General features: G+C 40.8%; 1 protein-coding gene across 1 annotated transcript in view; it reads right to left on the bottom strand.

Moving 5' to 3' along the window:
* TENM1 (teneurin transmembrane protein 1) overlaps positions 1–23,968 on the bottom strand; it is a 334,457-nt gene that overhangs the window by 13,537 nt on the left and 296,952 nt on the right. Inside the window, exons 22-24 of the mRNA XM_034950131.4 lie at positions 15,898–16,070; positions 14,612–14,847; positions 1,619–1,915 (exon numbers count right to left, since the gene is read on the bottom strand). Of these exons, the coding sequence (XP_034806022.2) occupies positions 1,619–1,915; positions 14,612–14,847; positions 15,898–16,070 (706 nt within the window). The remainder of the gene's footprint in view (positions 1–1,618; positions 1,916–14,611; positions 14,848–15,897; positions 16,071–23,968) is intronic.

The raw sequence follows: 23,968 nt of genomic DNA on the forward strand, positions 1-23,968 counted from the left end.
AGAGGGGAAAGTCTTATGAGACCTACATGTGACTGTCTATAGGCAATTAGCTCAGTTGGTCGGACTCTGGTGCCAATGAGGTTGGAATTATGAGTGCAAACCTACGTATGCTTCTAAGGAGTGCTGGCTACTTAACTAGTCACATGGGGGACCTGTGGAAAGATTGGTGCAAACCTGTCTTCCTTTCTGAAAAACTAACTCAGCTAATATTCTGTTAGTGATCAGTAGCACTGTTTTTTTCATATGAAGGTCATCAATATACACCTTAAGAAATACTTTGCCTATACCTTAAGAAATACTTTGCCTATGCACACATACCAGCAAATTTTTGGATTCAGTTAATGTTGTAACAGGCTTGGCATGCTGTAGGCACTAGTCACACGGTTTTGCCAATCATTCTTGTTACCAAAATTCAAAAGAGGAAAGACCTGCTCTATAAGATTCAGATTTTGCCAGTGTAGAGGATAGATTATAGATTTGATAAATATTTTTAGCAAAAAAGGACACGAGGTGGATTCACCAAAGGACTCCTTCCTTTTGCCCTGGCTCCCAAGTGAACTCTGCTTCATCTCCAGGCATTTCCAACTTGGTAAATTCTCCAGCAACAAACTCTGGGAACTAGTAACATGGTTTTATAATGACATATAACCACTGGCACACTATTTTTATTTAACTTTGGGGAGGGTGTATCAGAAAAGTTGGGCATTATTTGGTACCAATAGGGAAATCTGTCATGTGAGCTATGAGCTCCTATGACTTTTCTAAGAACATCTAGAAGCTACCTTGTACTGATTACCCTTGAATTCTCAAGGGAAGCCATTTTTCAATTTTTGTAGAAATTAATTTAGGACTGATGAATTCCTAAATGTGTTGAAAGAATAGATTTGGGAAACAAGAGGCACTATCTTAGGAGATTAGACATTGAGATAGAGATCAATTACTCTTATTGTCCTCTGGTACCAATCTGGCCAGAAACCATTTTGCTCTGTAGGGGCTGATGTTTGACAAATGGTTCCTGTAGTGGGATTAAAATATTTTCCTATTATTCCCAGACACAGGCCACGAGCTCCCATTATGGATGCTACTGGAGACTCAGTGTACAGAAAAGAGTATTACCAATGAGGCCCCACTACCACCATTCCCGCAGGCTGATTACTTTTGGAAATTAGTCTTCAAATGTATACAACTAAAATTTCACTGACTATCCTAACAAAATTAGAATTGCTTATCCTCTGGGTAAAAAGCCCTTTACCAGAGCTGAGTACATTAACACAATTTTATAATTTTCTAGCTATTTTTCCCTCGGTATGAGCTTTCATAATAATAAAGATAACCTTTTCAAAAGCATGAACAAAGATGTTCAAATGAGGAGAAAGCTAAGCCGTTATTCTGACTTTAGTCTGAAAGAGTACTTGGCAGAGTCTGGGACTGGGGAAAATTTTCAGCTGAAAAACAGTTTATCCTTATAAGTTCAACATCTTTTTGTTACTTCTACAGAACAGAACAGCTGGAACACAGACTTTTCTCCTGCAGGTCCTCACCAAGATGGACAATTAGGGCCATTTTCGATAGTCTCATTCAGAAACTTGAAACTTGTCTTTTTCCCCTATGTACTTACTTTTTCTAAGTAGGTATAGCTCCAAATTTTCCCATCAGCCCAAGTTCTTGAAATAATTTTTCCACTCTGGTCATATTCCATTTTTTCATTCCACGTTCCTCTTTGAATAAACGTCACCAATCCCGAAGGTGAATATGTGATGTTCACTTCATTATATCTGCTTACAGGAGACCACAGAATGGGTCGCCCAGTCTGGTCATAAAGAATTCGAAGGGTGAATTTTCGATGGTCATCATAGATCTTTCCTGTGCGGGTTATATGATCAAAATCTATGGAGAGTAGGTTTCTGTTGTGGGCCTATGAGAAAGAGATATGAAATACATTTTAAGCACAGCCTTGTTCCCCTCATTAGAGCACTGACAATCATGAATCCTTTCCTGATTATCCAACGATAGAGTCTGTCTTGCCTCTGAAGCCTCACGGCTTCACATTCCACAGATGCCACCTGTCTTTATTCCTCTACCACACTGCACACTCTCAGAGAGCAGGGCTATGTCTTAAGTACTTGAAATACTCTAGACTCTCAATAGGTGGTTGTTGATTGCTTTTTCCCCAGCTCAAGCCTTAAGTGCAGTGCCACAGTTTTCAGTAATTATGTGATCTTATTTTATGTAAGTCAGTTGCCTACTAAGGAGTGGGTATTCCTTCACCCTTTTCTCCAGTGAAGTGGCCATAACATAAAATGGTGAATTATTTGTGTGATTAGAAATCAGACAAAAGGAATACAGTGAGCCCCCTCTAACTTATACAGATTCCCTTCTTTGGTTTCCTCATTCACCTGGGCTTGGAGTTTTATATGATTTCACACCTATTATAGGGGAACTCAGGTTGCCTTGCCTTCTAGTTATGGAATCTCACTTAGCAATACTTTCACGGAGGCCTGTAGGTAAATGAACTAAGTGTTGGTAGGTCCCCCAGCATTCACAAGGGCAGCACCACTAACTGTGGTTAAAGCACAGAGTTAAGTTTGGATTCCAAGTTTAGAAACAGTACTTTCACATGATTCTGGTTCTAGACTTTTTCTACCGTATGGTAGCATTTTCTCTGGGCACCTCAAAACCTTGTAGTAGTCCCAGAGTGATCCTGATTCAAGGGATCTTGAACTGGATTCCATGAAAGACAGTATTCAACGGTGCCTGACTGATAAAATTCATCTGGGTTCACACAAGATAACCAAATAACTAAATGACTTAGTAAAAAAAAAAAGTTTAAAAAATCAGCAGTTGGACAACTGACCTGATTTTTTCCACGTTTCAGCTGGTAGTGTCAGTGTTTGCTAGATCTACCAGTAACTTCTGCTATGGGTAGCTGATTACAACACAATCGCTTAGAAAATGCAATCCTCAACTGTTTTTTTTGTGTGTGTGTGTGTTTCAGAAAAAAAAAAGGTGTTCTTGATTTTAGTCATTAAGAGGTTCAGTCCCTGCTGGCCAGTGCACTGAAGAAGGCCCTGTGGAAGAGGGGAGCTTTGAAGAAGGCATAGGTGGAAAGTGCAGGAAGGAATTTTAAAATTTATTTTATTTTAGCTTAGCTCAGTTTAGTTAAGTTTTAGTTTTAGTGGGTTTTATGTTTTGTTGTGTTAAAACTTTTTATTTTTACATAGTCTGACTCACAAGAAGTTGCAAAAATGGTAGAGTTGCTGTGTACCCTTCACCCAGCTTTTAGGGGACAGACTTCTGATTTGGGTGGAGAGAGTCCTAGTGTATCCGGCAGGAACAAAAACAAGAATGAAAAAGGAGAGACTTTGAGGAGTCTAAGTAGCAGTGAACTGCAGTCAGGAGACATTCAAACTAGCTACTTGTCTGTGCACCAGTCATTTCTTCCATCTGCGCCTTAGTTTTCTTATCTGTGAAACAAGAGTGATGTTACCACTTTACACCACAAACTTGTGCTAAGAATTAAACGATATTCCATATACAGGTACTTGGTAAGCTGTGAAACAACACTAGTAATTGTTATTTGTATAACATAATGATTACTTTTCTCATTTTATTTAGGCTTGTGAATAGGACCACATTTCAGATTCCAAGGTGATTGTAGCTTAGTGTACTAGATTTATATCGGTAAGAGTTGTCAACATGATCCTGAATGAAATGTTAAATATCTTGTTAATGAAGGGGAGGAGTGAAACTCACATTAGGATTTGACTACATTAATCATAGTCAGATTAAACTGATTCACTAGCTACTCAACTAAACTTGATGTTAATTTTAACTTTTGTGGTCAAGGATCTGTTTAACTATCTGAAAGCTATGCAATGTATCCCAAGAAAAGTGCATATAAAATGCATATATATTAACATTTTTAATATACTCTTAGGGGGGCTTTGAACCTTTCTGAAAAACCTAAACATAAAACCTTTTCAGGTCTCAGGAATCCAAGATCAACATCCTGGTTCAGAAAGAGTTTTGATCTTAGAGGTCTGGATGGCTGCAAAGCTAATGCTCTCATACCAGACTCTGGTCTTCCTTTGTTCAGAATCTTGTGCTCTTTGCTTTAAAAAGTAACCTTTCCCTCCTACCCCCAAATATAAAAGAGATAACTTTTTCATGGCAGAAAAATTAGAAATATAGAAATGTACAAAGGATATAATTACATGTAATCCAACCATCCAATGAAAATCACTGTTAACACTTCACTGTATTTCATTTCATTTATCTTACTTTTTTGGCATAATCTCTGTGCATACATTTAAAACATACAACTAGGATTGTATTTAAAGTTTTGTGTCCTACTTTTTCAGCTAATGTTTTATCTTTAGCATTCCTTGTGTTATTCAATGTTCTTAAAATATACTTTTTAATGGTTGCATGTCTTACTACATGATAAACATTTATTTATCTATTCTCCCAATTAGAAATCAGAAAGTAGAGTTTTTGTTTTTCTCTTTCATATTGCATGTTTTGCTGAACATTTTTATAAATAAATATTTCCATAATACAGAACCCTATGAGTGAAATTACTGGGTCAAATGAGACATGTTAAAAGACCCCTGATGCAACCTGAGAGATTACTTTATAGTGCACAGAGGTTGTATAAATTCATGCTCCCATTAGCTAGTAGTGGGAGAGGCTATCTCAGTCCATCCTTACTAGCATTGAGTATTATCAGTTAATTAACTTTTCCCAATATGAGAGTGGGAAAATGATATGCTGCTGTGGCTTAAATTTGCATTTATTTGATTACTACTGAGGCTAAACACTTTTTAACATCTATTGGCCACATGTGTATCTTCTATAAATTGTCTGCTCATGATATTTGCCCATTTTTCTATTGGGGTGTGACACTTTCCTTTTTAAACCTCTTTTGGTTTCAGTTTCTTCATTGGTCAGCTGGGGCTAATGTTATTTGCCCTTAATTTTGAACTTCTGAAAAAAAAAATAGAAGACCTATCAAATGTTCCATGCCATGAATTGTATCTGGAAGACTAGTGGTTAGATGCTTAAATTATCTGGGGGCAAGTGCCGTTTGTGTCAGGGGTAGGTTTAATTCAGGGAGTACAACCACAAATTGGGACTCTTGACTCTTTATACCATCTGTGGCCAATGCATGCAGTGTTGTCTTGCATACATATACAGCCACCTGTTGTTATGTGCTTATGTGTTGTTATGTGCACCTAAAAGGTGATAAGAAAAGCGCATATTTCCTGTCTTTTGATTCAACGGGCTTGGAAGCCTATAGGAAACCAGGTGTTCTTGAACTACCCTTCCTGTGGTTTCACCGCCACATATCTCCAACTGTAATACTGTTCATTTACAATAGCTGTAAAATATCCATGTACTCCCAGAGATGGTTGTAACTGTTGCAATTTATGCTATAATGATAGTTAAAGAGCCAAAGTAACAAGTGATTTCCAGTTCAACTAAATTTGTGGTTTTATTTGTCTGATAGATTAAGTTTACTAATCAAGAACACATTTCTTAATAAAGTCATTATAGCTACATAAGCAGGGATCACTATTTAAAATCCACCACAAAGCAAGCAGAGGACAACTCTGCCTAATGTTCTTTCTCTGCCTGTCAAGACGTCTGCCGCTGTGCTTCTCTGTTTATGGATAATGCACTCTGATATTCCAGTGCTGCTGAAACACTAGTTTCAAAGTCAGGTTTGGAAGTTAATGTAAAATTCGGCTAAGAGCTAAAAAAGAATGAAGGAACTGAAGACGCCGCAGGTTCCTCCCTGAGTCTCCTGGGGAAACCATGTGTGAGAAGCCTGGCAAAGAGAATGCTTTTCCAGCTGAGCTCTCCCAACCTTTTTTTTTTTTCGAGCCGGAGTTTTGCTCTTGTCACCCAGGCTGGAGTGCAATGGCACGATCTTGGCTCACTGCAACCTCCACTTCCTGGTTCAAGCGATTCTCCTGCCTCAGCCTCCCGAGTAGCTGGGATTACAGGTGCCCGCCACCACGCCCAGCTAATTTTTTTGTATTTTTAGTAGAGACAGGGTTTCGCCATGTTGGCCAGGCTGGTCTCGAACTCCTGACCTCAGGCAATCCACCCACCTCACCCTCCCAAAGTGCTGGGATTACAGGCATGAGCCACCACGCCAGGCCTCCAACCTCCTTCTTGAGTGCTCACGTGCCACCAGCCTCTATGATAAGAATAAGAACTAGGCTGAACACTACCTACTACTGGGTTTGTGGGCAAGGCTGAGAAACCTCCACATTCATACAAGTGCTTGCTTTCCTGAAAGATGATAGCCCTTGACCTAAGTGTGGACCATCAATCTTTATTTCCACTCTTGTTTCAGTATTCAATCTACACTAATCCTTTCCCTGGAAAAGAGAAGGGGGGGAAAAAAAGATTGAAATTTGGGAATAGCTCCAAGTTAAAAAGGGTATCTTTGGATAGCTGTGCATTGAATAAAACCTTTGAGTTTGGCAACTGACAAGCTGTGTGGTGTGGTAAGAAAACTGTTTGGTAATAGGCTTTTAATAAGGGAAGATGGATCTACGCTGTAATGCATCCTTTGGTTTCCCTTATGTTTTTTTCAGCTATACTAGGAGACAGGCCTGATTGTTGTTCATACTAGGACCAGAGAGGAAAGAGGGAAGAGTGTGCTCTGGAGAGCCATGAATAGTGTTGCTGGCAGAAATGAAAAGGCCTGTAAAAAGAGGGTATATGGGGAAAAGCAAAGCCTTTTCCTGCTCTTTCTGAGGACTTTGTGTTCTAATTGTTCAAGAGAAAATCCTTTCAACCCTTCTGATTTGAAAGTCATTCAGTTAGAAAAATAACATTGTACTAGGTTGATCTAAAGGCAATTGGTGATATTTAGCTGTTTTTGACCTACACAAAGGGCAATTTGCTATGGTTCAACCAACTACACACTTGCACACCCACGCCTGTGAATGTGCTGAACTCTGAGCTATGATCACTGCAGTTGATTTTCTCCCCTCCTTAAGGAGGAGAAGGCTGAATTTTCAAGAACACTGTCACTAGACAATTGTGTTACTTGTTTAATTTTTGCTGAAGAAGTTGGAAGGTAAATAAGTGAGATGGGCCAAATAGCCATGTCAGAGTTTGGAAGATCCTGCATTTAATTTTTTTGTTTTTGTTTTTGTTTTTGAGACAGTCTCGCTCTGTCGCCCAGGCTGGAGTGCAATGGCATGATCTTGGCTCACCACAACCTCCACCTCCCGGGTTCAAGGGATTCTCCTTCCTCAGCCTCCTGAGTAGCTGGGATTATAGGCACCCGCCACCATGCCCGGTTAATTTTTGTATTTTTAGTAGAGACGGGGTTTCACCATGTTGGCCAGGCTGGTCTTGAAGTGACCCAGTGATCCACCTGCCTCAGCCTCCCAAAGTCCTGGGATTACAGGTGTGAGCCACCGTGCCCGGCCTCCTGCATTTAATTTTTATGAAGTTGTGAGAATGGATAGAAAAGTCACAGTTGGGGCTGGGCGCGGTGGCTCACGTCTGTAATCCCAGCACTTTGGGAGGCCGAGGCGGGCGGATCACAAGGTCAGGAGATAGAGACCATCCTGGCTAATGCGGTGAAACCCCATCTCTATTAAAAATACAAAAAATTAGCCGGGCGTGGTGGCAGGCGCCTGTAATCCCAGCTACTCGGAAGGCTGAGGAAGGAGAACTGCTCGAACAGAGGAGACGGAGCTTGCTGTGAGCCAAGATCGCGCCACTGCACTCCAGCCTGGGCGACAGAGCAAGACTCTTAAAAAAAAAAAAAAAGTCACAGTTGATCTTAAAAAGTACCACATGCTACTTTACTCTCACTAGTTTTAAGGTAATTAGTATTTGATTTTTAGAAATCAATCACTACATTAATTCCACAGATTTTTTTTTTATTGGTATCTCTTGGTAGACAATCAAAAGCTTACTTAAGCCTACTTTTATTTCACAGAGATGCCTACCAATGAACAGGGCATATGTTCAGTATTAGCATCAGCCTCTAATATTTCACCTGGAATTCCCATTTTTTTCTTTCTGTTTGAAAGATAACTAAACTTACTTTTAAAATAGATGGAATAAATGTATAATTTCTCTAGACATTTTATTCTTTAAAAATTATTTCATATTTAACAAGAATCATTGTATGACATTTATGCAGGATTTTCTTTTTTTCTTTTTTTAATTTTTTGGTGTATATGTGCTTTATTATTTTAAAATCAACTTTATTTGGATAGTTTACACGCAGTAGGAGTCACCAATTTTAAGTGTACAATTTAATGAGTTTTGACAGTCGTTGAATCAGGTAACCGCTACCACATTCGTGATAGCATTTCCATCACCCCCAAAACTTCTCATTTCCCTTTATGTCAATTTAACATCCCCACCAACTGTTTTGTCCCCCATGCAGGATTTTCAATCATTTGTTTACATAGTGATAGATTTCTACAGAAGAAAAGTTTACATGACATCATAATAACCTTTGACACAAAACTGCTTGAGTTAGAAGGAACCCTTCTGTTCACTCTTACCCAACTACCCACTGTAACTTATAATCACATACAACTAGTTGTTTCTAATTCTTTTGAAGAATTTGATTCAATAATATAATGTTTTTTACTCCCAAGACACTCCCTTTACTTTGCCAGCATATAGAACCTTATCAACAGAGGGGATCTTAGGAAATGGGCTTTTGAGCCAGACTGCCTGAATTCAAATCCTGTGATCACTGCTTACTAGCTGCGTGACCTCTCTGTGCCTCAGTTTCTTCATCTGTAAAATGGGAATGATAATGATAAACCCATCTGGTAAGGTGTTATAAATAGTAAATGAGTTAATATGTGGCAGTATACATGGTAAGGCTTCAAGGAATGCTAATTGCTGCTGTTATGGTTAATACTACCACTAATAATATATTGCACCATCCATGTCCCTCTTTTTATAGATGAGAAAAGTGCAAAATTATGGGCATACCAGTTCTTCCTCAAAATCATACTCATTTTTCTCACCCAACTTTGGCTATATTATTTACCTTGGACATTTTTTGCACTATGCTAATTTGCCCTTGCTTAAGTACTTTGCTGTTGACCAATTCATCTGTGTAACCATACAACAGATATTTAAAATTTTTTTATACCAAATCATTAATGCTCATATACAGGTGAAATGGTATATGAAATAATTCTTTCTTTCTAGTTATCTTAGTGAGGTTGATCCAAGATTAACAAAAATAGGCCAGGCACGGTGACTCGTGCCTGAAGTCCCAGCACTTTAGGAGGCTGAGGTGGGCGGATGGCTTGAGTCCAGGAATTCAAGACCAGCCTGGGCAACATGGCAAGACCCTGTCTTTACAAAGAAACAAAAACAAAAATTAGCCGAGCATGGTGGCATGCGCCTGTAGTCCCAGCTACTCAGGAGACTGAGGTGGGAGATTCGCTTGAGCCCGGGAGTTAGAGGCTGCAGTGAGCCAAGATCGTGCCACTGCATTCCAGTCTGGGAGACAAAAAACAAAAAAACAAAAACACAACCAAATATAGCAGGTTCTACGATTTGGAAGCCCCAAGAATTCCTGGACCCCAAAAATCAATACTGCCCAGTAGCCTTGATATAGGAAATCTCCTGTCTCCAGGGGGCTCCTTAGGGGGAAAAGCACTGTTACTTGACCGAAAACTGCAGATATATTTTTAAATAGATTAATCTGATTAATATATCTCCAGTCAGGCTCCTTATCTAAATTTTCACAAAATAAATGCTTCCACCAAACCTGAGGAGAAGGAAGTTAAAATAGTGTCAAGTGAATGAAAATCCAACTCTGAGCACCCTGTAGCTGAGGACCAAGGCAATTTCTCAGAATAGAGGGAGAGGCCAGAGCCCTCTTGGCTGCCCCCACCAATTCCCCATCATTTGTCAGCCTGAGACCCTGTGTTCAACCGAGCTTGTTTCTCCTTCTCAGCTCACATCTGAACACTCATATGTTACATTTAAAAACCAACCTACCCTATTCTCAGTTATGTTTGAGTAGAGGAAAAAAGTAAATTGGGAGAGTTTTAGATAAGTCCTTGCTTCATTTCATTTGTAAACACATAATAATCCTACCTGATTTTATAATTTTGGTCATAAAGTGCTAAGCCCCCTCCATTGTTTTTCTTTTAATAAAGGAGGCTGCAGTTCAGGGATTTTGCTATAACCTTACAACTCAGTCTACAAAATCTTATAAACAGCTCTGGGATCCAAAGCTGGGATAAATCTCATATGACAGCATTGTTATCCATGGACATAGCAAGGTACAAACTGGATGTAGTTCCTAAACCAGTATGCTTTTGGTGAATGCCCAATTCTTTTACAATTGCCTCTATTGTTATCTGCACTCTAATTTCTCTATTGTCCAGGGAAATGTATTTATGGGGACAGATTGATGCAGCAGATAAGCAGATACATGGACTAGATGCAAAAGTGCCTTGCAAGGAAGGAAGATGAGCCAAACACAACTCAGGTTGGAGGGAAATGGATTTTTTAAATAAATGAAATTTCAGGATGTTAATGTGACCTATTTCACTTAATGGAGCTGGTGAAGGATGGCTCAGAGGTAACAAATCCCTTGCCTGCTCAGGCTGAGCAGGGTATCATGTTTCCCAAAAGTTTGCCTCCCTCACCTTAAAAAGGATCCTGACGTTGCATGAAAAAAAATCACTGATTATTCTCCAAAGATAGGTCTATCCTTTTCTGATTTTTTTTTCTTTCCAGCTAAAAGGTCTGGGGGAGGTGTGATCGGCAGCTTTTGGGAACATTTGACGTCTATCATCTTACCAAATGGGCCTTTAAATGAACCTGTCATTTTGTCCTTGAACAATTAGTGCTTTATGGCCTGCACACTTGCAAATTACAACCACACTTTTGTGTGGGTTTTCAAAAGGGAGCCCCATTTCCCACAGTACAGAAGGGGTTTCTATGTTGTATGACTTGGAAATTCTGTCTCAACAGCTCTGATAGCTCCACCTGCCCTCAGTCTGAAATGACAGCTTCACTAGAAGAAATAAATGATTCAGTCCAAGGTATTGAGGAACTTGAGAGCATCAGAGAAGCTTATTCTTTGTATGCTTACAAATGGGTCATTGCATATTTTGGTCCAGGAAGAGAGAAAATTGGCATCAGCTTGTCCCTTGAAAAGCTACCAGAAATGAAGGGACGCCATCTCGGAAACAATAACGTCAGTGGGGGAAGAGAATTTGCTTTGTCAAAATTGGATTCACATGTCCCTTTTGGGAGCATACTCATTTTATTAAATTGGAAATGCCAAATCTGGGGAAATTGAGGCATCAGCATAAAAAAAATCACTAGGAATAGGGAGATCAGGTAAAAATTAACCAGTTAAGCAGCCTCCTTCCTCTTTTTGCCTGCTTCGTGCTTTTCCTGCCTGGAAGCCAGCCAGTTGTCCTGTGCCTCCCACACTTGCCAGTACATTAGAGTCAATTATTTGTCTCTTTTTGTCAGCATTGAAATGAGGAGTCAGGCCCTGCCAAGGTAGCTCCACTGAGTGGGGCAATGATTCATAGATTAATTATTTTAAGGAACAAGGCAGCACAGTGTGATGCAGTAGAAAGAGTGCCATGCTAGGTGAGGACCTGCATTTTAGCTCTGGCTCTGATCCTTAATAGCTGGTTGACTTTGGGCAAATCACTTAACCTATCTGGGCCTTGGTCTCCTTATCTGTAAATTGAAAGTAACAACTGACAGCTGTGGTGATCAAATAAAATCCTGGCTATGAAACCATTTTGTTCACTCTGAGGCACTAAACATATGTAAATGATTGTTATTGTTATTAGACTTCTGGGACATGCCATGGTAACACCACCTGGCCAATAAGGGGCCTCATTTTTCAGTCACAGGACCTCAGGGAGTAGCCTAGAAGTGATATAGAGAAGAAGGCCTTGAATTTGTTGCCCTTATAGTCCAGTCCGCAAATCTGCTCAACTCTGCCACAGGATCGGAAATGGGTCACATTATAATTAGTACTAACTAAACACTTTACTTCTTAACACTAATGAGCTCCCAAATGTTTTATGACAATTAGCTTCTCAGCATTAAGAACAATTTGGGATATGGGGTGTAAATTACAGTTTATAGTTTCTCTCCCTTATCTGTGCATATGGAGGACAGAAAACAGGATGGGTTGTTCTAGAAAATGGAAACTTCCAAGGTCACATAATATAGGATGAGTTATCCTAAAGAATGAAAAATCCCAAAGTCACATAGTATATGATTTGGTTCAGAAAGGTTTTTTGAGGCTATATGCTGGGAGAGGTACTAAGAAATCATGTCTTCAATACAATTTTTCTGTGATGAGTCCATGAGGTCGATAAGCCATATGTAGATAATTCTTACTTTCTCTAGTAGTACACTTTTATTTTACAGGTGAAAAAAAATCAAGGCATTTCTTAAAGCATTTGTAAAATAGGGTATCAAGGCCAGGTTCTCTAACTTCCCCATCCAGGGTTCTACCCAGGAGGTCCTATTTCTCAAAGAATTCCGATAGAAATCTTTACTGCTACCCACACATTGGTTTGATATTTGGATTGGTTTCACTTCTCCATTCAGTGGCATATCTGGTAAATATTCTGTCAGAAACTTGTCAATAGAATCTGACAATATGTCAGAAACTTGTCAACATAAAAATTGACTTGTGCACATACAAATTTCAGTAGCTTTAAAAAAAAAAACCCAAACAAAACCAAACAACAACAAAAAACCCACCCACTAAAGTCTGTGGCTGTGTGTCACCAATAGAACTGATTGAAAAGTGAGCACTGGCCGGGCGCGGTGGCTCATGCCTGTAATCCCAGCACTTTGGGAGGCCGAGGTGGGCGGATCACGAGGTCAGGAGATCAAGACCATCCTGGCGAACACGGTGAAATCCCGTCTCTACTAAAAATACAAAAAAGTAGCCGGGTGTGGTGGCGGGCACCTGTAGTCCCAGCTACTTGGGAGGCTGAGGCAGGAGAATGGCGTGAACCCGGGAGGCAGAGCTTGCAGTGAGCCGAGATCGCGCCACTGCACTGCAGCCTGGGCGACAGAGCAAGACTCTTGTCTCAAAAAAAAAAAAAAAAAGAAAAAAAAAGAAAAGTGAGCACTGCTGTAGATTATTTTGTTCATATCAAGCCATATGACTGGTTTGACTGCCTCTCTCTGGAATTGGGTGGTTGTTTGGGGGTTGCACTTCCACAACCTTAAGGTTACCAAATTTTTGATATGAGTTCTACATTTCTTTTCAAATAATTAATATGTCAGTATGTTCAATTCTTTGCCTTCTACTTTTAAACTTAACTTCCTCGTAAAGCAACCTTTTTCAATTACCTACTCCACCCTGACTCATTCCGATTACCTGCTCCACCCTAAATCATTTGGATCACCTGCTCTACCCTAACTCATTCAGATTATCTGCTACCTGCTCTGCCCTGACTCCCGCCAAAACACTCACCCCGTCATTCTCTTTAAATTAGCCAATCGGAATTAGTTTAGTCTGTGCGGTCTAACCCTAGCCAATAGGGGAACGACACAGCAACACGTGCGTCAGGGATAAGAACCCCTTCCCCTCCCTTGTCCAAGTGTGCACTCACCATTGCTCCATCTGTAAGGGCGCACCCTTCTATAGAAGTAACTTGCCTTGCTGATAATTAAAACGAAAATTTTATATTCGAGTGCTATTCCTTTTGTGGCACCGAAACTTTATATATAACATAAACCTTCCCGGTATATCAGGCGTGACACAGGTGCTCAAAGCAGATCTGGCCTCAATAGCGAGTGATTATTTCCCGCAGGCTGGCAGTTGCTCTAGGGCTGATATTGAATGTTACTACATGTAGAAAGCTGGCCACATCATCCTAACACTGGTTAACGTTCAAGAGGAGACAGGTAGACAGAGTGCTATGGCGATTGTAGGCTTTGTGTGCTGCAGAAAAGCTGACCGAGGTCTCCTGGTTAACTCTGGTGAACTGTGCTTGGTAAGGACTTTAAAACTCCCTAATCTATAACTTCCTCCAGGCAGCTCTGAGTACCTCAGCCCAATCTCAGTACCAGTCCTTTATCCCTCTGGCCCTGGATATGCATTCATGGCAATGCTATAATTCACTGATTTTTCCTCTTAACTTGTCTTTGCCCAAATGTTGCCTTTTGTCTCACATCCTTTTGTGTGTACCTGCGAGGTCTTTCCAAAGAGCTACCTGGAAAGCAGGGACCTCGGTCAACTCAGTGAACCTGATAGACATCTCCAGGGCATGCTGGGAGGGGTGCTGGAGGGCCTCCTTTGGCTAAACACATTTCTCCAGCCAGACTTTCTTGGTGAAATTGCTACTATTAGAGCACTTTAGCTGGCTAATGACAAAGAAAGCTCCTATTAGAATGCTCATTTAAGGATACTGAACCATTATCGGCCATTAGCATCCTCTTTTGAATTAGTATATCATATAAGCCAGTCAGTCACTTAGAAAAGCTTTGGAGAAATGGGACTTCAGTTTAGCGAGGCTCTGCAGTTAAACAAACAAACAAACAAACCAAACACCTATAAAAGTTCTATATCTTGTGTAAAGTCAAGCCTTACCCTCAGCCTCCTTTCAAAAGCCGAAACATTGCCTTTGTTTTGCTCCTTCCTCTGCCGCCACTCGATGAGGTTTGCATTGTGCTCTCCGGGCAATGAGATGTTGCATTTGCCCAGGGTAGGGTTGACTGCCCCTGCCAGGATGTGGGGCTCTGAGCTGAGGCCGATCTCCATCCCGCTGGCAAAAGTGACACGCAGGGAACCATCTGGATTCACCCGATAGGTACTTTGAGTATTTTCTGTAGACAGAAGAGCAAAGGAGGAAGAGGGGGAAGGAAGGGAAGAGCAGAAAGCAGAAAAGAGACAGGTTTAGTTTTAGGAGGCACGTTTGGGGGATAAGCAGATGGGGTGCTGTGGTCCTATCCGCCTTCTGGGCTAGACTACCGCTCTGACAGGCAAACGTGTTCCCTATCCATTTGGGTCTTGTTATTTTCACAGCTGGAGTATCTGTTTCTTGGATAAAAGACTCTTGTCTAACACTGCAGGCTGTTTCTGTTTTTTTCTTTTTTCATTTTTAAAGAATTCCCTCCCTCACTGACTTGTTGGATCAGCCTCCTCAGTTTGATACGCTGGGAGCTAGAATGAGAAGAGTATGAAGTTCAACTTAGCACCTTACCACCTGGGCCCACCATCACAGTTGCCGTACTCCACAAAATACCACTAACAAAAGTTAGTGTACTCTTAGAGTGTCTGGTGTCACCACCTAACAACAGAACGAGGTCTTAATGACAGGGCAGAGAGAAAGCAATTTCTCTTTGTGCACTTGTCCTCTAGCTTCTAAGACATTCCAAATCCTATCTCCCTTCCTTCCTTTCTTCTTCTGTTCTTCCTTACTTTTCTGTCTTCAAATATAATGAGTTTTTAATTCTCTCATTTCACTTATATTCTTGCTTGGTCTGTATCCTAAGATTTTCCTTTTTCTTCACCCTTGTTGGCATTGATCTAGGATGCTAAGCTCAGCTGGAGCCCAGGCTTCATTTATTTAATATAACCTAGCCAGACCCTGAAAGACCTTTGCAAACAGCTGGGTATTGGGAAATAAGTTGATAGCAGAGCAGACTTGGCAGGGATTGAACCTCATGACTCCCACAGAGATGGGCCCAAAGTTGATATGAGAACTTGTAAAAGGTGTGAATTTTGTCTGTGTTTCAACTTCCATAGCTGGAAAACAGGAAGAGTGCATCTTCTCAGCTAGAGGTGAATTCTGTTTATGAATGGTGTACGCAGGTTTCAAGGTGGATGTTGAGATAGGGGCTGTTACAGTCAGATATCGTTGGAAACAATCTTACCTTGTTTTAAAATATATATGGTACTAGTTGCCGTCAAGTTGGTTGACATGAGGACATTTTCACGGTTGGAAGTATCTAGCTCCACTTTTGTCAGCTTCTCCAGGTCACTGTGGAAGCTGCTGACCTCTCCAGTGGGAAACGTTGCATTGGTCAGGTGTCCCTCGGGGTCATACCTGAGGAATGTAACCAATCCCAGCTTTGAAGCGTCTCGGCAGTGATAACAGGACTTTGCAAAATAAAAATCACTTGGCAGCTAATAGTTTAACTTTGAGTGATAACAAGTATTATTAACCTTGTTCAAGAAGAAGAAAAAGGTCAGAGAGATGATTAATCAAACGAAGGTATTTTTTGCAACTTCTGAATTCTTGATAACTTCCTTGAGCTGTGCTGTTTTACAGAAAAAATATATCTGGTAATGAATCACCAGGGTGGAACACTGATTTATGAATCATGTCCTGCTGTGTGCAACGTTGCAGGGAGGCCTCCGTTTGCAATTTGGGTCGATCCCATTAGATGTGATGGATTACAAAACCCAGCAGAGGGTGCTGTTGTCAAAGCAAAAGAAGGTACAAAAGGGCCCTCGAAGGCTGAGAAGCCAATATACTGACTTTGGGTTATGATGGGAAAATTATAATTTGCTGCTGTTTAAGTTGCCAAATTTGAAATGAATGAATCATTCTTCCAACAAAATGAACAGGCACAGAGGATAATGGAAACATGTTCATTAAAACATTCTGGAGCCCTCTGATCTTGATGTCACTTAAATTTTAAAAATCTTTTTAGGGTATAGTACATAAGGTTTTGTAATTTGTCTATATGAGTAAGAGACAAAAAATAATTACCTGGGATAATAGGCTATAACCTATATCTAGAAATATAGTCTAGGGAGTTTACTTTTTCCAAAAAAAAAAAAAAAATCAGAATTATTGGCAATCTCACTGTCCTCCAAATGAAAACTGCTTCCCTGAAGGCTTTTGATGTGGAGCTGTTCTTTTATTGCCAATAGAACCATGAAAAATAAACACTTCATTAAAAGTAAAGACATGTACTTGGAAACCCATTACTGTTTTCTTTTCAAGTTGCAAATTACAAAATATTTAAGCACTTTTATTTGTCTTTTAAAATGTTAAACAATTATATTCTTTTTACCCAAAATGAGCAGGATTCAGCCTGGACACAATGGTAGAGACTGGCTGTACTACTCCCTCCCCCAACGATTACACAAAGTGGCATAGTAATTCAGTATCAATCCATTATATTCTAAAAAACTCAGCCTGGGTAGTTGCTCAAATTTTAATAACTATACCAGCCTTTGGAAGGCTTGGGAAAAGCAGTTGGACTGTACTTTATAGGACAGACTTGAACTTGAGCCTATACATAATGCCACCTAAAGTTCAGTTCTGCATATACATGTGTGTGTGTGCACACACACATATATACTATCAGTTAAAACAGTCACATATGTGAATAGAATGAATCAAATAGGTTATTGACATCACAGATATGCCTAGCCTTAGATGTTAAATTGGGTGTCTCCTTTGTTTAAATGGATTTCAGTCGAAATGGTTGGCACAGTGCTACTATGCAGCTAAGGACGCGTTATCAAAGAAAGACTGAAGAGTGCTGTTTCTTCCTGGGGTTAATGGCAAAATCCTTCCCTCTGCAAAGACTGCCCATGTTCTGCCTGCTGTGGGGCTCTATAGCTACAAGAAGCAGAAGAACGGAGCATAGGAAGGCTCGAATACCCACTTTAGCCCCAACCTTGTCTGTTTGGTCTTCCTTCCAGGGGAGGAAAACAACAATATCCAGCCTTTTTAAAAAAAAATTAATTAATTTTTTTGAGACAGTCTTGCTCTGTCACCCAGGCTGGAGTGCAGTGGTGTGATCTCGGCTCACTGCAACCTCCACCTCCCGGGTTCAAGCAATTCTCATGCCCTAGCCTCCCTGAGTAGCTGGGATTACAAATGAGTACCACTACATCTGGCTAATTTTTGTATTTTTAGTAGAGATGTGTTTTCGCCATGTTGGCCAGACTGGTATCCAACTCCTGGCCTCATGTGATCCCCCTGCCTCAGCCTCCCAAAGTGCTGGTATTACAGGCGTGAGCCACCACGCCCGGCCCACTGTCCAGCCATTATTCTCCCAAGGTAGAGGAGGCGGGAGTTTGCAGGCAGTAGACCGAAGGAAGCTGCTGCATGCCTTTCTTATCAGGGGAACTGTGGCCCCAACAACCTGGATTATGCGGGCACCTCCTCTCTGTTCCACATGAGGCACCAGCAACTTTGCCTCATTGGTTTCCCTTTCCTGATTTCTTTCTTTCTTTCTTTCTTTTTTTTTTTTTTTTTACAATAGTAAAACTTTTTTTTATTATTATTATACTTTAAATTTAAGGTACATGTGCACAACATGCAGGTTTGTTACATATGTATACATGTGCCATGTTGGTGTGCTGCACCCGTTAACTCGTCATTTAACATTAGGTATATCTCCTAATGCTATCCCTCCCCCCTCCCCCCACTCCACAACAGTCCCCAGAGTGTGATGTTCCCCTTCCTGTGTCCATGTGTTCTCGTTGTTCAATTACCACCTATGAGTGAGAACATGCGGTGTTTGGTTTTTTGTCCTTGTGATAGTTTGCTGAGAATGGTGGTTTACAGCTTCATCCATGTCTCTACAAAGGACATGAACTCATCGTTTTTTATGGCTGCATAGTATTCCATGGTGTATATGTGCCATATTTTCTTAATCCAGTCTACCATTGTTGGACATTTGGGTTGGTTCCAAGTCTTTGCTATTGTGAATAGTGCCACAATAAACATACGTGTGCATGTGTCTTTATAGCAGCATGATTTATAGTCCTTTGGGTATATACCCAGTAATGGGATGGCTGGGTCAAATGATATTTCTAGTTCTAGATCCCTGAGGAATTGCCACACTGACTTCCACAATGGTTGAACTAGTTCACAGTCCCACCACCAGTGTAAAAGTGTTCCTATTTCTCCAAATTCAACAACCCTTCATGCTAAAAACTCTCAATAAATTAGGTATTGATGGGACGTATCTCAAAATAATAAGAACTATCTATGACAAACCCACAGCCAGTATCATACTGAATGGGCAAAAACTGGAAGCATTCCCTTTGAAAACTGGCACAAGACAGGGATGCCCTCTCTCACCACTCCTATTCAACATAGTGTTGGAAGTTCTGGCCAGGGGAATCAGGCAGGAGAAGGAAATAAAGGGTATTCAATTAGAAAAAGAGGAAGTCAAATTCTCTCTGTTTGCGGATGATTGTATATCTAGAAAACCCCATCGTCTCAGCCCAAAATCTCCTTAAGCTCATAAGCAACTTCAGCAGTCTCAGGATACAAAATCAATGTGCAAAAATCACAAGCATTCTTATATACCAATAACAGACAGAGATCCAAATCATGAGTGAACTCCCATTCACAATTGCTTCAAACAATAAAATACCTAGGAATCCAACTTACAAGGGACGTGAAGGACCTCTTCAAGGAGAACTACAAACCACTGCTCAGTGAAATAAAAGAGGATACAAACAAATGGAAGAACATTCCACGCTCATGGGTAGGAAGAATCAATATCGTGAAAATGGCTATACTGCCCAAGGTAATTTATAGATTCAATGCCATCCCCATCAAGCTACCAATGACTTTCTTCACAGAATTGGAAAAAACTACTTTAAAGTTCATATGGAACCAAAAAAGAGCCCACATTGCCAAGTCAATCCTAAGCCAAAAGAAGAAAGCTGGAGGCATCATGCTACCTGACTTCAAACTATACTACAAGGCTACAGAAACCAAAACAGCATGGTACTGGTACCAAAACAGAGATATTGACCAATGGAACAGAACAGAGCCCTCAGAAATAATGCTGCATATCTACAACTATCTGATCTTTGACAAACCTGACAAAAACAAGAAATGGGAAAGGATTCCCTATTTAATAAATGGTGATGGGAAAACTGGCCAGCCATATGTAGAAAGCTGAAACTGGATCCCTTCCTTACACCTTATGCAAAAATTAATTCAAGATGGATTAAAGACTTACATGTTAGACCTAAAACCATAAAAAACCCTAGAAGAAAACCTGGGCATTACCATTCAGGACACAGGCACGGGCAAGGACTTCATGTCTAAAACACCAAAAGCAATGGCAACGAAAGCCAAAATTGACAAATGGGATCTAATTAAACTCAAGAGCTTCTGCACAGCAAAAGAAACTACCATCAGAGTGAACAGGCAACCTACAGAATGGGAGAAAATTTTTGCAATCTACTCATCTGACAAAGGGCTAATATCCAGAATCTACAATGAACCCCAACAAATTTACAAGAAAAAAACAAACAACCCCGTCAACAAGTGGGCAAAGGATATGAACAGAAACTTCTCCAAAGAAGACATTTATGCAGCCAAAAGACACATGAAAAAATGTTCATCATCACTGGCCTTTCCTGATTTCTAAAGGGATTCCTCAACCCTTGACAAGCTCACTCTATCATTCCTCCAGGAAAGCTGATCTTAGATGCTGTGGATGCAGGTTCCACATGGACTTTCCAGCTTGGGGGCAGTTTCCTTCAGTCACACAGCCCCTTGTTTTAAGGGAAGATCTCATATAAAGATATGAGCAGTGGTTATATCCACTCATCAGAGCAAGATGACAAGATCAGATACCAATTGGGCCGTCCATGCATAGGGGTACAAGGGTCAGAATTCCCAATGAACCTTTGCAGTGACCTGTGGCTAAATCTGGTTTCCTAGTCCACCCACCCAAACACCTTTTCAGCTAAGTTATTGGTGGTCTTTGTCTGATAAACATTTTAAAGCTTATTTCCAAGAGCACAGGCATATTCCTACATATTTTGTACCCATCTCTCCTCCCCATATTGACAGTAGTATATTCAGAGAGGCAAGCTAAAGATTCCTAGATAAGACTGTAATTACCCAGATAGATTTAGCTGGGAGACTGCTTGGTGTATATGTGTGTGTTTGTGTGTGTGTATGTGTGTGTGTGTGTGTGCGTGTGCACGTGTGTGTGTGTTTTCTGGTGAAGGAGGCAATGGTGTTGGGAATAAGATATTTCCCATGGGTCTGTCCAGTTGTTGGGTAGCTGGAAAGTTATATTGCCTCATTTCCTTTCTGTGGCCAGAGAGGCCAATGAAAGTGTACATTTGACTGTAACTCCATGATAAACAAAGCACCCCAACTCCAACACACTCACATACCCCAATTCTGCTAGTTCACAGTTAAAGCAATCACATTTAATGGTATCTGCGGGGTGGTGTCTCTGATGCTCAATATGGCCCTGGATCAAAACATACAGACCCCACCTCTCTTCTGTTGGGTCATTTCCAAAGGAAGAACAATAGGCAGATGTACACATCAGCGGGTAATTCCTACAACTTTGGAAAGATTGCTCAAAGTGGATAAGAAATAGAGGGAGACTTTGATTTCTTATAGCTTACTTGAGTTTTTTCTGTCATCACAGGGGAATGCATCTTTCCAGACTGAGTGTCGAAGAAACAAGTTTAATCAAAATCTCTTCTGCTGTGTGTTTCCCTTTGGTGCCTCCATCCTTTGGTGCAGAGATACAAGCCGATATGCTCCAACGAATCCCCTCAGGCCACAGCATGGGAGCAAACCCACCCTCTTTGCATGCAGGGCACAGCACTCACCTAACCAGGCTGCAAATTATAGCTGTTGAATTGTGCCATCAGGAAATGACAGTTGCCTTCATAGCCATCAGAAGTGGATTTGGTAAGAGGAGATTTGATATCAAATTGTCCCTTGCTGTCCTGATTTTACAGAGTTCCACTGTGATGGTCTCAGAGGGTACCAGACAGTTAAGTATTGGGTACACTCACCCTTTTCCTCAGCACTGTCATAGGCTGTGTGCATGTGCACTTGAGTGAGTGTGTGTGTGCATGTGCACACATGTGCACCCCAGTAGAGCAAAGGAAACATTTGTAAAGAAAATTCAGAATCCATTCTTGTCCTTGAGAAGCATATAGTTTAGTTGGAGAGATGATATTTACACATGATTAAAAATATATTTGGCCTGGAATTTTCTCATAAGGGATAGCTTGCCCTTTCCTCTGAGGACAATTTAAGCCAGAGTTAAACTGTTCAAGATAAAACTAGAGGCTCCCACACCTTTGCTCTTAAAAAAAATTGCAGATAATAGAAGAGAAATTCATTACTTACTCTTTTAAAGGAAATATGAAAGAGTCAGACCCTCTTTACACTTTCATGTCAGAAAGCTGACCAACCTAATAAGAATTCTTTAGGAAATATGGGATTCTCCTTTCCTCACTAATAAATTCCTTTGGCTTCCTATGATTCAGTTCCAAGTCCATAATGTCCTTCTATCTTCATTTGTTCTTCATTCAATAAATATCAGAGTCTTGTGCTAGGGACCAGGGATACAGTGCTGAATGAAATTCACAGTCTAGTGGGGCAGATAAGATATGCACACAAATAACTCTAATGCCAGAATATTGCCATGAATTTCTGTAAAGAAGAAACTAGAATCTCAGAAGAGGCAAAGGTCATTTCCAGCTGGGCTGAGCAGAATAGGAGGAGGAAGAGCAGAAGCAGGTGGTGTTTGAATCCTAGAAGGTAGATAGAGATTGGGAAGGGGAGGAAGGCATTCCAAATGGAGGTATGAAGAAAGGCACGCTGACTGATGGGATGTCTACTGGGGGACCAGCATTGCTGGAGCACAGGGTTCCTCTAGGAGGGTAGTGAGAGATAAGGCTTATACAATAAAGAAGCATAGACAGTTTTTCAAGGGGATAAAAGGATGATCCAAACAGTGTTTTGGTGGCAATGAGTCTTGGAAGGGGAGGCAAGGAGCAGGGAGAACTGTTAGGAGGCTGCAGACCCAGCTCATATAAGAGAAGATGGTGGTCTGTTGCCTTCGTTAAATATATTGTGATTGCCTATCATTCGGATTTGTCTTCCCCAATAGACTGTACAACTCTCACATCTTTAGAGGGAGGACACAGTGTCTCATTCATTTTTATATTCTCCGTGTCTGGAACAGAGTAGATCTCACTCCATGTATTTGTTGAATGAGTATAAATAGGATGCTGCCAGTGAAAAAAAGGATGGGGGTAGATATGAGAGCCAATATGGTTATAGAACAGACAGAACCATCGATAGTGCTTCTGAGAGGGCACACTCAGGTTACATAGATGTGCTATGGAGTTCAGCGAAACTTCCCTACCAGCTTCTGTTACTTCTGTTCACTCTGTCTTTATTTCAGTTCTTCCCAGAAATACCGACGATAATTCTGTTTTACTCACTCTTGATCCTTATCAAGGGCATAAAGCACAAGGAGAGGTGACTAAGCAAGGGTGTCAACTCTCTATTTCTAAAGATCTGAAGGAACAGTCAACATTTCTATGTTCTTGTTTAATTGAAATCATTCACCTGCCTGGAGGCATGGGGCTGAACCATACAATGCCTTCGTTCCTTTTCTACTCTGGGATTCTAGAAGGCATTGGAAACGTCACATGTGTTTGGAATGACTGATTATTACATACGCATTTCTGCATGGGAATCACATCCTATCCCCAGGCAAATATCTCACCCAGAGACATGGCTTGTTTATCTTGCCCCCTACCCCTTCTGATCTTATAAGGGAGAAGGGGGAATCTGTCATTAGCCATCCATGATAAAACTGGGCATTTGTAAAACAGTCTAGAAGATACCCAGAGATATTATGAAGGCTTCTCCAACCTGTCAGTGGGTGGTGTTTTTGTTTGTTTGTTTGTTAGTTTTTTGTTTTCTTGATGGGAGGAGAGGATGTGTTAATAAAGTCTGAAAACAGAGAATGCAGAAGACGAAGGATCAAGAGATCATGTAAACGGAGAGTCTCCTTCAAGTGGGAGGGCTTCCCACAAAGGGCAAGGGGCCTGAGGAACTGTCAACTCAGAATGGACCAGCAGCAGTGACACGACTGATGCTTTGGCCTTAGTCTGGGACCTTTTCAGTTTAGTAGAGCAGAAGCCTTTGCCAGGGAAACAAGCAAGGGCATCCTGGCTACT

Source organism: Pan paniscus, chromosome X, assembly GCF_029289425.2.
Source record: "Pan paniscus chromosome X, NHGRI_mPanPan1-v2.0_pri, whole genome shotgun sequence".
NCBI lineage: Eukaryota > Metazoa > Chordata > Mammalia > Primates > Hominidae > Pan > Pan paniscus.